The sequence below is a fragment of the Pempheris klunzingeri genome, chromosome 12 (assembly GCF_042242105.1).
Source record: "Pempheris klunzingeri isolate RE-2024b chromosome 12, fPemKlu1.hap1, whole genome shotgun sequence".
NCBI classification, from domain to species: Eukaryota; Metazoa; Chordata; class Actinopteri; order Acropomatiformes; family Pempheridae; genus Pempheris; species Pempheris klunzingeri.
In genome coordinates this window covers 357609-370000 of record NC_092023.1, presented here as the reverse complement: position 1 = coordinate 370000, position 12392 = coordinate 357609, and the positions used below count along the sequence as shown (strand labels likewise).

Below are 12392 nucleotides of genomic sequence, written 5' to 3'. Positions count from 1 at the left end.
AGGAGACAAGCAAACAGGGCTGATCATGGAGGTTTGAGAGGAGGAGAGCAGCATCACAGCACCAACAGAAACAGGTTTTAGATCACATCATCACCATAACCACACTCTTCCTCTCTGAGTAGCTCATGTGGTCAGACAACGTCCAGCATAACGTCCCTGGTCCCAAGCTGACGGATCAGAGTAAGTGTTACATTTAGAAATATTGAGCCGGCCGGAGCAACGGCACACCGGGAACCTGTCCCACCCCGAATCCCCACTGTCCTCCACAGCTCCATGTCCCCCCAGGAGAGATTCTCCTGCTGATCAGTGTTCCTGCTCACATTTAGCTGGTCTGGTTGTTAAACTGATGTTGGAGCTTCTAACGGGATCAAACGGGCCGCGTTTCTTCTTCTTCTGCTGCTTTAAATGTGTTTCTAACGGGATCAAACGGGCCGCGTTTCTTCTTCTTCTGCTGCTTTAAATGTGTTTCTAACGGGATCAAACGGGCCGCGTTTCTTCTTCTTCTGCTGCTTTAAATGTGTTTCTAACGGGATCAAACGGGCCGCGTTTCTTCTTCTTCTGCTGCTTTAAATGTGTTACTAACGGGATCAAACGGGCCGCGTTTCTTCTTCTTCTGCTGCTTTAAATGTGTTTCTAACGGGATCAAACGGGCCGCGCTTCTTCTTCTTCTGCTGCTTTAAATGTGTTACTAACGGGATCAAACGGGCCGCGTTTCTTCTTCTGCTGCTTTAAATGTGTTTCTAACGGGATCAAACGGGCCGCGTTTCTTCTTCTTCTGCTGCTTTAAATGTGTTTCTAACGGGATCAAACGGGCCGCGTTTCTTCTTCTGCTGCTGCTTTAAATGTGTTTCTAACGGGATCAAACGGGCCGCGTTTCTTCTTCTGCTGCTTTAAATGTGTTTCTAACGGGATCAAACGGGCCGCGTTTCTTCTTCTGCTGCTGCTTTAAATGTGTTTCTAACGGGATCAAACGGGCCGCGTTTCTTCTTCTGCTGCTGCTTTAAATGTGTTTCTAACGGGATCAAACGGGCCGCGTTTCTTCTTCTGCTGCTGCTTTAAATGTGTTTCTAACGGGATCAAACGGGCCGCGTTTCTTCTTCTTCTGCTGCTTTAAATGTGTTTCTAACGGGATCAAACGGGCCGCGTTTCTTCTTCTGCTGCTGCTTTAAATGTGTTTCTAACGGGATCAAACGGGCCGCGTTTCTTCTTCTGCTGCTTTAAATGTGTTTCTAACGGGATCAAACGGGCCGCGTTTCTTCTTCTGCTGCTGCTTTAAATGTGTTTCTAACGGGATCAAACGGGCCGCGTTTCTTCTTCTGCTGCTGCTTTAAATGTGTTTCTAACGGGATCAAACGGGCCGCGTTTCTTCTTCTGCTGCTGCTTTAAATGTGTTTCTAACGGGATCAAACGGGCCGCGTTTCTTCTTCTTCTGCTGCTTTAAATGTGTTTCTAACGGGATCAAACGGGCCGCGTTTCTTCTTCTGCTGCTGCTTTAAATGTGTTTCTAACGGGATCAAACGGGCCGCGTTTCTTCTTCTTCTGCTGCTTTAAATGTGTTTCTAACGGGATCAAACGGGCCGCGTTTCTTCTTCTTCTGCTGCTGCTTTAAATGTGTTTCTAACGGGATCAAACGGGCCGCGTTTCTTCTTCTTCTGCTGCTGCTTTAAATGTGTTTCTAACGGGATCAAACGGGCCGCGTTTCTTCTTCTGCTGCTGCTTTAAATGTGTTTCTAACGGGATCAAACGGGCCGCGTTTCTTCTTCTGCTGCTTTAAATGTGTTTCTAACGGGATCAAACGGGCCGCGTTTCTTCTTCTGCTGCTGCTTTAAATGTGTTTCTAACGGGATCAAACGGGCCGCGTTTCTTCTTCTGCTGCTGCTTTAAATGTGTTTCTAACGGGATCAAACAGGCCGCGTTTCTTCTTCTGCTGCTTTAAATGTGTTTCTAACAGGATCAAACAGGCCTCGTTTCTTCTTCTGCTGCTTTAAATGTGTTTCTTGGATGTACAGTCAGAGGCTCTTAGGCTTCACTTCCTAAGACAGTTGGTTGGTCTGAGGGTTCATTTAACGTCGGCCTGCTTGTGTTTATGTGTGATTATTGATGAAAATCCTCATCATGAACGCTTCATGTGTCCAGAATCAATGAGGAATTAGTTCAGTCCGTCTGTCTGAAGGAGACGCTCCAGCGGGAGCGAACATGAAAACAGGAGCGACAGGAGAGAGAGCTGTGACGGGGCGCTCGTCTTTGGCAGAGGGAGGATTCCTCTCCTCCTCCCCCGTCCCGTCCTTCTCCTGAGGACGCCGTCCGACAGCAAACAAGTCCCCCACGCTGCCGCCAAGACGTGCTCTGGGGGGGGGCGCTCGGGGAGTCTCCCTGGCTCTCTCTCTTCCTGCTTCTGCTGACACCAGCAGAGGCGTCGGCCGGCTCCACGCTGAACACAAACAGGGAGCTGCGCTCCTCACGGAGCTCCGTGCACCAGCAGCACATGATGATGTGTTGACCGCCATGTTCTCCTTTTGTACATTTCTCAGAAGCAAGAGTTTATTTTTAGGAGCAGAAAAACATGGAAACACTGCAGTTGTAGCAGAGCAGCTGAGGTGTGTGTGTGTGTGTGTGTGTTGTGGGGGGGCTGAGGCAGCAGCAGGCGGTGTAACACTCACCTCTCCTGCTTCAGAGCGTACTCCAGCATTTTGATCCTCCTCACGAGGTCCTTCTTCAGGTTCTCCTGGCCTTTTCTCTCCCCCTGCAGGAAGGCGATCTGGGCCTGAAATCACAGAGAACGACGGTCAGGCCACATGTTAGCGTGGGGGGGGGTCTACAGGAGCTGCTTTTATAAATAGAGTCAAAGATGTGAGCTAGCTGGCAACAAAGCCTGAACTACAAAGACGAGCTCCGTCTGAGAATAACTTCTTCTGTGGGACTGAAATAGGACGATGTCAGATCAATATGCACGGCATGATGGGAAGTAAAAAGCTGATGTGTACTATTCTATTTTAATCTAACCTACTCACTCTCCCACACACCGACCCCCCCCTCTAAAATCCCTTTGCTCTGCGCCCCCCCCCCTCAGTAACAGGCAGCAGCTGTTGACGCACTCCGTCTGAGTCAGCACTACATTACATAGCCGGGGGTGTGTGTGTGTGTGTGTGTGTGTGCGTGTGTGTGTGTGTGTGTGGGGGGGGGCGACAGATCACACACACTCGATCCATCGACTGCTGTTAGCACCAGATATCATTTCTATTAACCAGGATTCAGTCACACACACACACACTAAAGCTAAGCTAAGCTAGCTAGCCGTCAGCAGGACTTCATCAGCTTCATCTTTCAAAACGACTCTTGGCTCAGTAAGAAGAAGGGGGGGGCTGTGTGTGTGTGTGTGTTTAGCACAGCTAGCATTAGCCTTCACTGGCTTGTAGGGAGTCACTGTGGTAGTTTTTTACCTCTTATCTTATTGTCCCAGCAAAAGTGACCTTTCCCTCTTTTTTAATAACAATAATAATAATAATACATTTATTTGTCGACACTCAGACTGATGGAACAGAGCAGACAGCAGTGAGTCCACATTAAAACAGCTCTGGGGGGGGTTCTGATCAGTGATGTGAACATTGATGATCGGTGCCATCTCTTGTGCGTTTGGGGAGGGAGGGGGCAGCCGTGGAGACGGCTCTGTCTCTGACAAAGTGAACTCGGATTCTGAAGGCACTCTTTGACACTCTGGTGAGCGGATTCTCTGCGTTTCACTCCACATGCAGAGGATGGTGTGAGTGCGAGTGGGCCGGATCACACTTTCACTCTGATAGCAAGTAGCGCTGCTGCAGTGAGTCATGGCAGCACGACAATCTGCCTCGTGTTAAAACCAGCATCTCTGAGCTTCTCCACAGAGGAACCCATCAGAGACAGCGTCTCCAGTTTGACACAGTCACAGTTCAGTCACATGCTCTGACAGGTGAGCACATCTTCACCTGAGACATCTACGCAGCCTCTGAACACGTCTTTAGTCTGTCACAGGTCAGCAACCCTCAGCTGGGTCCACACCAGCACATGTGCCGTTGACAACGATACCTTTTAGTTACTCCGACAGACGAGCAACAGTAGAGAGCGTCCTCCAGGAAGGACGTTTGTCTTCAGGTCAGACGGAACCAACAACAGCTTCATACATTTACAACTAATAAAGACAGACCAGTCAAATAACACATTTAAAAATATCTGTGCCTCCGACCCCATCAGCCACCTGCTGACTTGAGGATACTGACTGAGGATAAAGGACTTCTTAAATATGTTCTCTGTCTCCAGAGGGGCCTCCTGGAGCTTTAAGTGGCCACAGAGGGGATGGGAGCCTCGTCTTTCCTCCTCATCCTCTGTAAACAGTCCAAGGGTTTTGGGGTTGGATCATTTATTCTCAGATGTGGAGGAGGATTTAAATATTCCACAGGACCGGACCCACAGATTCCTACATGCTGACGGTGAAGTGAAGCTGGCTCTGTCTTTGTGCAGATCGTCACCTCTTTGGTCTCTGCCACACTGATCTCTAACTGGCTGACTGGGCCGTGTTTGAGGGGTCCTCGTGTGGCCCAGAGAGGCAGCTCACTTTTCTGTGAAACAGCCCGCAGTGGTTACAGAAGAAGAAGGAAGCCTTTCACTTTTACAGAATTAAAAACAAATCAGGCTTCAGGAAATCGCTTCATATGGAAAGTGACGACGGTTCAGGTTGGTCCAGACTTCTAAACCGAATCAGTGGAGAATGATCACATCAGGCTGATCACAGAGCTGTTGTCTCACAGTTCATCTTTCTGGGTCAAGTGAGCCAAATAATAAATCAAATAAAAAGCGTCGTGAGGAAACATCCCACTTATCTCCAGCGAGAGCTGAAGGCAGCCACGCACTGAGGAACAACCACAGAAACGTGACGGAGGATGAAACTGTACATCTGCGTCGACCAATACGCCGAGCGAGCTTCACTTCCCCGGCGTCCCCGTGCAGCGCTGGCCGGGGGCGCCGGCGTCCTGCGGTGCCAGAGACAGAGAAGAGCAGCTCTGTGAATCGCTGGCTCACCATCCCTCCTCCATCAAACATTAACCCTGGGAGGAATGCAGGGAGTCAACCCGGGCCATAAAGAGACACAGGAAGCGTTTAATTCCCGGCCTCACACTGCCCGCATTATTGGGGGCTTGGATAAGGGCTCCTCAGTCTGTCTGACAGGGACATGAGTGTGGGGGGGGGGGGCAGGAAAAGGAGGCTGGAGACAGGCTGTATGCTGGGAGGGAAACACACACCAGCCACTGGATCAACACTGGCACGCTCAGGTTAGAAACATGCTGCACGGAAAACAAATCCTCCAAATCTTTGAGTTTCTCAGACTTAATCTTGAGTCCGTGAATGTGTGATGAGTGTTTGTACCCAGAGAAGACCTCATAGTCTGAGATTAGTGGATTCCAGACATGCTTTGCCCCAGAGCGGCTCTGCGTCATCGCCAAAGACATCTCCAACACAATGAGGCCGTTTAATCCACACAGAGCCGACGCTGTGAACAACCAGCACATCTGAGCTCAGTGAAACAGTCAGCCGACACTCCTACAACCTCACACGCAAACAAAACGGCCACACAAGCGGGGGTTGGCGGGGTGGGGGGGTGCAAACCCCACAGCAAACAGCCAGGTTTACTCTCACAGTCGCCACAAACCAGTGAGCACCACGACGACCGGCCAAGTACATTCCACACATGCCGTTACACTGGTAGCCACAGAAAGGAGGCAGCAAAACAACTGGGGGGGAGGGGGGGCCGTAACAAGGCTGCAGCAGTGTGTTTATTTTCTGTTTGTTCACAGACACCATCAGCACAGATCAACATAACCTCTGGCCAGCTGACACAGCTCATACCTGTATCATTCATGGATTAACAAGCTACAGGTTTGATAATGATTTACATCAGTGGGACTCACTACATACAATAAATACAAGGTGATTCAAAGCTCTGCACGTACTGAACAGAGACGGTTGCTCCGGTTAGATCTGCTCCTCCATCACCGTTTAAATATGTGTGTGATTGTGAGGCGTCGCCTCAAGGTCTCCTGGGAAGTACATTTATTTACAGGTGCAATCCAGAAGAGAATTATTCACAAGTCACAGCTGCAGAAAATCTAAATAATGACACTGAGGGTCTGAGGGTCTGAGGGTCCGAGCCCGACACCTCTCAAACTACCAGAGACGTCTTCTCGTCTCCCAAACCTCCACACAGACTTCATCACGAGTTCCCACTGGAGCCTTTCTCACTTTGCTGTCACACAGCTCATGTCATGGCGCCGCTGCAATGCGACCTCACCCAAAGGCAGCGAGGGCTTGTTCAGGACGCCGTGCTGCTTGCCATGTAGCCGCATGAATATTACATGAGGCTCACATACTGCCTGCACGCTAAGAGGGGCATTTTTCACCATCAGCATTTTCTCCAGGACTGGTGTGACTGGATGTGTGGTCATAATGACACAAAGCTGAGTGTGCAGGTACAGGCCACATCAGAGAGAGAAGCGCTCCATGTCAGGACATCAACTGACTTTTCCCAATAAGATGTTGCAGCCACAGATGTTTCACTGTACAGCTAGTGCCTTAACCCGTCAGCCACGCCAAGAAAAGGTGCTCAATAAAAAGGTGACCGTTTTCCCCAAACGGAGGAAAAGGTCCCCGGCTGTGTCGAGGCGCTCGAGGGTCATCAGAGGTGATGTGATCTGGTGAGGACGCCTCCGACAGGAACAGACCACCATAGATCTAAATCTGGACCATCAGCCAACCACATTCATTCAAGACACAAAGTTTTACAGCAAAGGTGGAGCTTCAGCTGAAAGCACTCTAACGCCCCCCCGGGGGGGCACGTAGCACCCACTGAGGGACGATGATGAGGATGCTGGTGAGGTTCAGTCCTTCTTCCTGCCGCAGCAGAGCTGATTCAGCCATCGGTGACGTGAAGAGGGCACCACAGTAATAAGTCATCTCCAACAGGAGCCTGATCCAATGGAGGGGGGGGGTCCACATTCAGAGCCACCTTACACCCCCGTCACCTCAGACCTTCCCCTGGTGTCAGATTATGGCTGCCGACAGATGCTTCTGGCAAGGAGATACGCTGTGAGCAGGAGCAGGGATTTCCCCCGAGCTGGAGCGCTGCCTGGCTGGGACACGGTGAAACCTGCCCCCCCCCCCCCCCCCCCATCACCACCACCAGGCCGGGAAACACTCGGCGCTGCGACAGCCTGATGACCATTAAATCAAAAACTACATTTTATCGTCTGTAACAGTCAGCTCACTTTTCAAAATAAAAGCCCCCGTGCAGACTGTCAATGGTATCTTTCAGCAGCATCAGTATTATTTTCTAATGGGGGGGCACCAGGCCAGCCGTCAGCCGGTCAGAGGGTTTTTAACACCACGGCTGCCTGCTTAAAGTAATGATAGGCCGAGTGTGTCGCCAACACACCGACACCTTCAGCCGAGCACGTCACCTGAAAAACCAACAGGAAACCCTATCAACTAATTGATCGTTTTGGGACGAACGTCCGATTTGTAACTTAAACGATGACCCAGTGCAGAACAGGGTCAACCTGACGGTTCGTCCCTCACTGAGCAGAAACTACAGACATCTGCTTCATGTTGCTTCTCAGACGTGAGGATTTGCTGTGTTTCATGTTGGTGATCTTTGATCTTTGGTGTTGGACTGTTGATCCGACTATAAATAAAGGATATTTCCACCATTTTTTCTCCAGAATTGATTGATAAACTGATAATGATGCCATCCAGGGACCAATCAGCAGCCACACACACCGGCCAGATGGACTCTATTGATGATCAGTGACCGATCAGCAGTCTGAGCGTTAGGGTGGAGCGGCAGGACAAGTCGGGCCAGTGGAGCAGAGTTTCTGACAAGAGCGCCACCCGTCAGGCCGGCTGGGTCACATTCCTGCAAACCTCCGTCCTCCCAGACGAACGCCGACACGCCGGCGCTCATGGTAGGAGACATCAGCCGGGGAGGAGGGAGCTGACGGGGGGGCCGGAGAACGCTTCAGTCCTACCGGGGTTGTTCCCTAAAAGCACGCTCCCTCCTCAGAGGGGGAGAGAGAGAGTTCATCTTTGGATGTGGAGCTCCAACTGGAGCAGGTTCACATGGTTCAATGTTCTTCTTCACATCATGTTTCTGCTCCCTTTCAGAGCAGAAACAACCTGCTGCTTCACTCTGTCCGTCACCTCTTCCTCTGACAGCAGGACCCCCCAGGAAGGTCTCCAGGCTCTGAAGGAGACCTGACCTGGTGGCCAAACTGTGTAACTACAACAACGGTGCCTGTCAGGTGGCGCCATTGGGCCCAAAAAGACTTTTTTCCTCCGACAGTCAGTCCAAAAACATTTGGAAAATCTAAAAGAGCGATGAAATAATTTAATCACCATTCAAGTTAGCACAGGACTAACAGGAAGTTAGCACAGGACTAACAGGAAGTTAGCACAGATAGAACTAACAGGAAGTTAGCACAGGGCTAACAGGAAGTTAGAACAGACAGGAAGTTAGCAAAGACAGAACTAACAGGAAGTTAGCACAGGACTAACAGGAAGTTAGCACAGACCTAACAGGAAGTTAGCACAGACCTAACAGGAAGTTAGCACAGAACTAACAGGAAGTTAGCACAGAACTAACAGGAAGTTAGCACAGGGCTAACTCGGATGCTAGCCTGAGGTGCTGGTCCGTCATGCTTTCTGGGCTCGATGAGGAAGATCCTGGTACTTTTATACCCAGGAAGTGAAACTTTTTTGGCTTCATGCGCAGCCTGTCGGCCTGCTGATAGGCTGGAGGAAGTCACATGATCAGCATGTGCCCTTGTGACATCATAAAGGGAGCCCAGTCCAGAGAGGACGGTCATTTCTCTGAGTTTTAGAGTCTCAAGACAAAAATTTATGATAAAAGACAGACATTTTAAATGATTTAGGACCTCTGAGACGAGTTATCATGCCTGTTTTGACTGTGTGGATATAAAGATGAACTCCCAGTCGGTGCTCCATGATATCCTCCATTAAGGCTCCGCGGCCACAAGAGCTTTTCACCCTTCGTCCACGTCTATTAAGGCTAATTTAACCGTCTTCCTCCCTTCAGATCATTCAGATCATTATTAGCACGCTCGGATCATAACAGAGAGAACAGAAGCTCATCCAGAGAGGAGCCGCCTGACGACTGTGAGGAGGCCACAAGTTTCAAACTGTCACATTCAGGACTGCCACAAGAACAAGAACTCAAACTGAGCGCGCAGCGTTTTACCGCCACAAACAAACCACCCAATAAGCCATGAAGCAACCTCAGCGCGCTCTGCCGCCGCCGCTGCAGACAGGAAGCCTGAAACAAAGCAGTCAAACCTCCTACACTGGGGGGGGGGGTACGTCACCCTTCTGAAACACTGCAGCGTCTCATCTGACAGCTGAGGGCAGTCTGAACGCTGTCGGACCACAAACGTCAAACCGTGGCTCCACAAAGACAAACACCTTTTCGTCCACACGGCGGCCAGGAGGCTCAGGGTAAACAGCAACATGGCGTCCAGAGGAGCTTCTCTGCTGTGGACACTCACAGGACGGAGAGCTGGTCGTGTCCACAACAACCAGAGGGTTTCACGTGTTATTATCATGAGTCCTAATGGGAAGGCGACTGATTGACCTGCAGACGGACAAACTGTAAAGGTTAAAGATGTAGTTTGACCTGAAGGGATCATTGAGGACTTGAGAGTGAACTTCTGGTTTAACTAACGTCCACTGTAAAGCTGCTGGAGCTTCAGATCTGGGTGAAGAGCGAAAATCAGCTGTGTGGACCCCAGAGGCAGACTGGGGGGGGGGCACTGACATGGCAGGGAGCTCAGGAGAGGATCCATGACTCCTCAGTGAGTGTGAGCACTGACAGCCCCCCCATGTTATACAGGTTTACAGATCAAATGCACGGGAGGGGGGGGGGCTCTGAGCAGCAGCTAGCCGCTGTGTTTCTGCACTAACATTACACATTAGCTACTAAGCTAACAAGTGAGGCAGCTGGTTCTTACATTAGACCTTTTTTTCTTACTTTTCCAGCTCCGACAGGGTTCAATAAAGTTTGGTGGCTTCAGTCAGAGTGAAGAGGGCGCAGACAGCCGTCGTGCAGCGGGTCGGGGGGGGCGCTGCAGCCCCTTTAGCTCCTGAGCTAATGCTAACTAGCTAGCCCGGTCAGCAGAACAATCAGACACAGAGGCTAACCCGCTGCCCCGGCGGCCCCTCCGGTGTGAGGTCGTGTGTGGACAAGATTAGGTGTTTCTTACCTGTAATTCGGCCCGCTCCACCTCCCACTGAGCCCTCTCTACTTCGAAACGGGCCCATTCGTGCTGCAGGAAGTGCAGGATCCCCGGGATACTGTACTGCGCCCTGGCCGCCTCCCCAGCGTCGCCATCGGGCAGCGGTCCCTTCCCACCTCCGGCTAACACGGAGTTGTTGTTGTTGTTGAAGAAGACGCCGGGCCCCGCCTGCTCGTCCATGGCCGGGCTCGGGGGGGGGCTCAGTCCGTTGTGTCGCTGTTTCGGGGCGCTACTGACCGGAGGACGGGCGGAGGTACCGACTGCGCTTCGGTCTCCGCGGCTCGACGGAACGGACTCACTTTCTGACAGCTAGCTGTCACCGGCTGACGTCAGCGCAGAGCCACGCCCACAGCGTGTCGGCCCGGAGCGCTCGGTTCTCAGACCGGGACGTCCCGGAGGAGCACATGCTGCCGGGACATTTCACACCTTTTACCCACAGACTATGTCAGAGATACTCCAGAACTAAAGATGGCGCCTTACAAACACAAGTCTGTATAAAGAGTGTCGGTGTCCTCTGATTGGTCGGTATCAGTCTGTGTAAAGAAGCGTCCTCTGATTGGTCGGTATCAGTCTGTGTAAAGAAGCGTCCTCTGATTGGTCGGTATCAGTCTGTATAAAGAAGCGTCCTCTGATTGGTCGGTATCAGTCTGTGTAAAGAAGCGTCCTCTGATTGGTCGGTATCAGTCTGTAAAGAAGCGTCCTCTGATTGGTCGGTATCAGTCTGTAAAGAAGCGTCCTCTGATTGGTCGGTATCAGTCTGTAAAGAAGCGTCCTCTGATTGGTCGGTATCAGTCTATAAAGAAGCGTCCTCTGATTGGTCGGTATCAGTCTGTGTAAAGAAGCGTCCTCTGATTGGTCGGTATCAGTCTGTAAAGAAGCGTCCTCTGATTGGTCGGTATCAGTCTGTAAAGAAGCGTCCTCTGATTGGTCGGTATCAGTCTATAAAGAAGCGTCCTCTGATTGGTCGGTATCAGTCTGTGTAAAGAAGCGTCCTCTGATTGGTCGGTATCAGTCTGTGTAAAGAAGCGTCCTCTGATTGGTCGGTATCAGTCTGTGTAAAGAAGCGTCCTCTGATTGGTCGGTATCAGTCTGTGTAAAGAAGCGTCCTCTGATTGGTCGGTATCAGTCTGTGTAAAGAAGCGTCCTCTGATTGGTCGGTATCAGTCTGTGTAAAGAAGCGTCCTCTGATTGGTCGGTATCAGTCTGTGTAAAGAAGCGTCCTCTGATTGGTCGGTATCAGTCTGTAAAGAAGCGTCCTCTGATTGGTCGGTATCAGTCTGTGTAAAGAAGCGTCCTCTGATTGGTCGGTATCAGTCTGTAAAGAAGCGTCCTCTGATTGGTCGGTATCAGTCTGTGTAAAGAAGCGTCCTCTGATTGGTCAGTATCAGTCTGTGTAAAGAAGCGTCCTCTGATTGGTCGGTATCAGTCTGTGTAAAGAAGCGTCCTCTGATTGGTCGGTATCAGTCTGTGTAAAGAAGCGTCCTCTGATTGGTCGGTATCAGTCTGTGTAAAGAAGCGTCCTCTGATTGGTCGGTATCAGTCTGTAAAGAAGCGTCCTCTGATTGGTCGGTATCAGTCTGTGTAAAGAAGCGTCCTCTGATTGGTCGGTATCAGTCTGTATAAAGAAGCGTCCTCTGATTGGTCGGTATCAGTCTGTAAAGAAGCATCCTCTGATTGGTCGGTATCAGTCTGTAAAGAAGCGTCCTCTGATTGGTCGGTATCAGTCTGTGTAAAGAAGCGTCCTCTGATTGGTCGGTATCAGTCTGTATAAAGAAGCGTCCTCTGATTGGTCGGTATCAGTCTGTATAAAGAAGCGTCCTCTGATTGGTCGGTATCAGTCTGTATAAAGAAGCGTCCTCTGATTGGTCGGTATCAGTCTGTGTAAAGAAGCGTCCTCTGATTGGTCGGTATCAGTCTATAAAGAAGCGTCCTCTGATTGGTCGGTATCAGTCTGTAAAGAAGCGTCCTCTGATTGGTCGGTATCAGTCTGTGTAAAGAAGCGTCCTCTGATTGGTCGGTATCAGTCTGTGTAAAGAAGCGTCCTCTGATTGGTCGGTATCA

At 50.6% G+C, this 12392-nt stretch overlaps 1 protein-coding gene across 2 annotated transcripts in view; it reads right to left on the bottom strand.

The window, feature by feature from the left end:
* Nucleotides 1-10638, bottom strand: part of LOC139210714 (striatin-like) — a 25790-nt gene extending 15152 nt beyond the window's left edge. For both annotated transcript variants that reach the window (XM_070840846.1, XM_070840847.1), the window contains exons 1-2: nucleotides 10299-10638; nucleotides 2661-2764 (exon numbers count right to left, since the gene is read on the bottom strand). In XM_070840846.1, coding sequence (XP_070696947.1) covers nucleotides 2661-2764; nucleotides 10299-10511 — 317 coding nt within the window. In that variant the 5' untranslated portion in view covers nucleotides 10512-10638. The remainder of the gene's footprint in view (nucleotides 1-2660; nucleotides 2765-10298) is intronic.
* Nucleotides 10639-12392: the final 1754 nt, after the last annotated feature.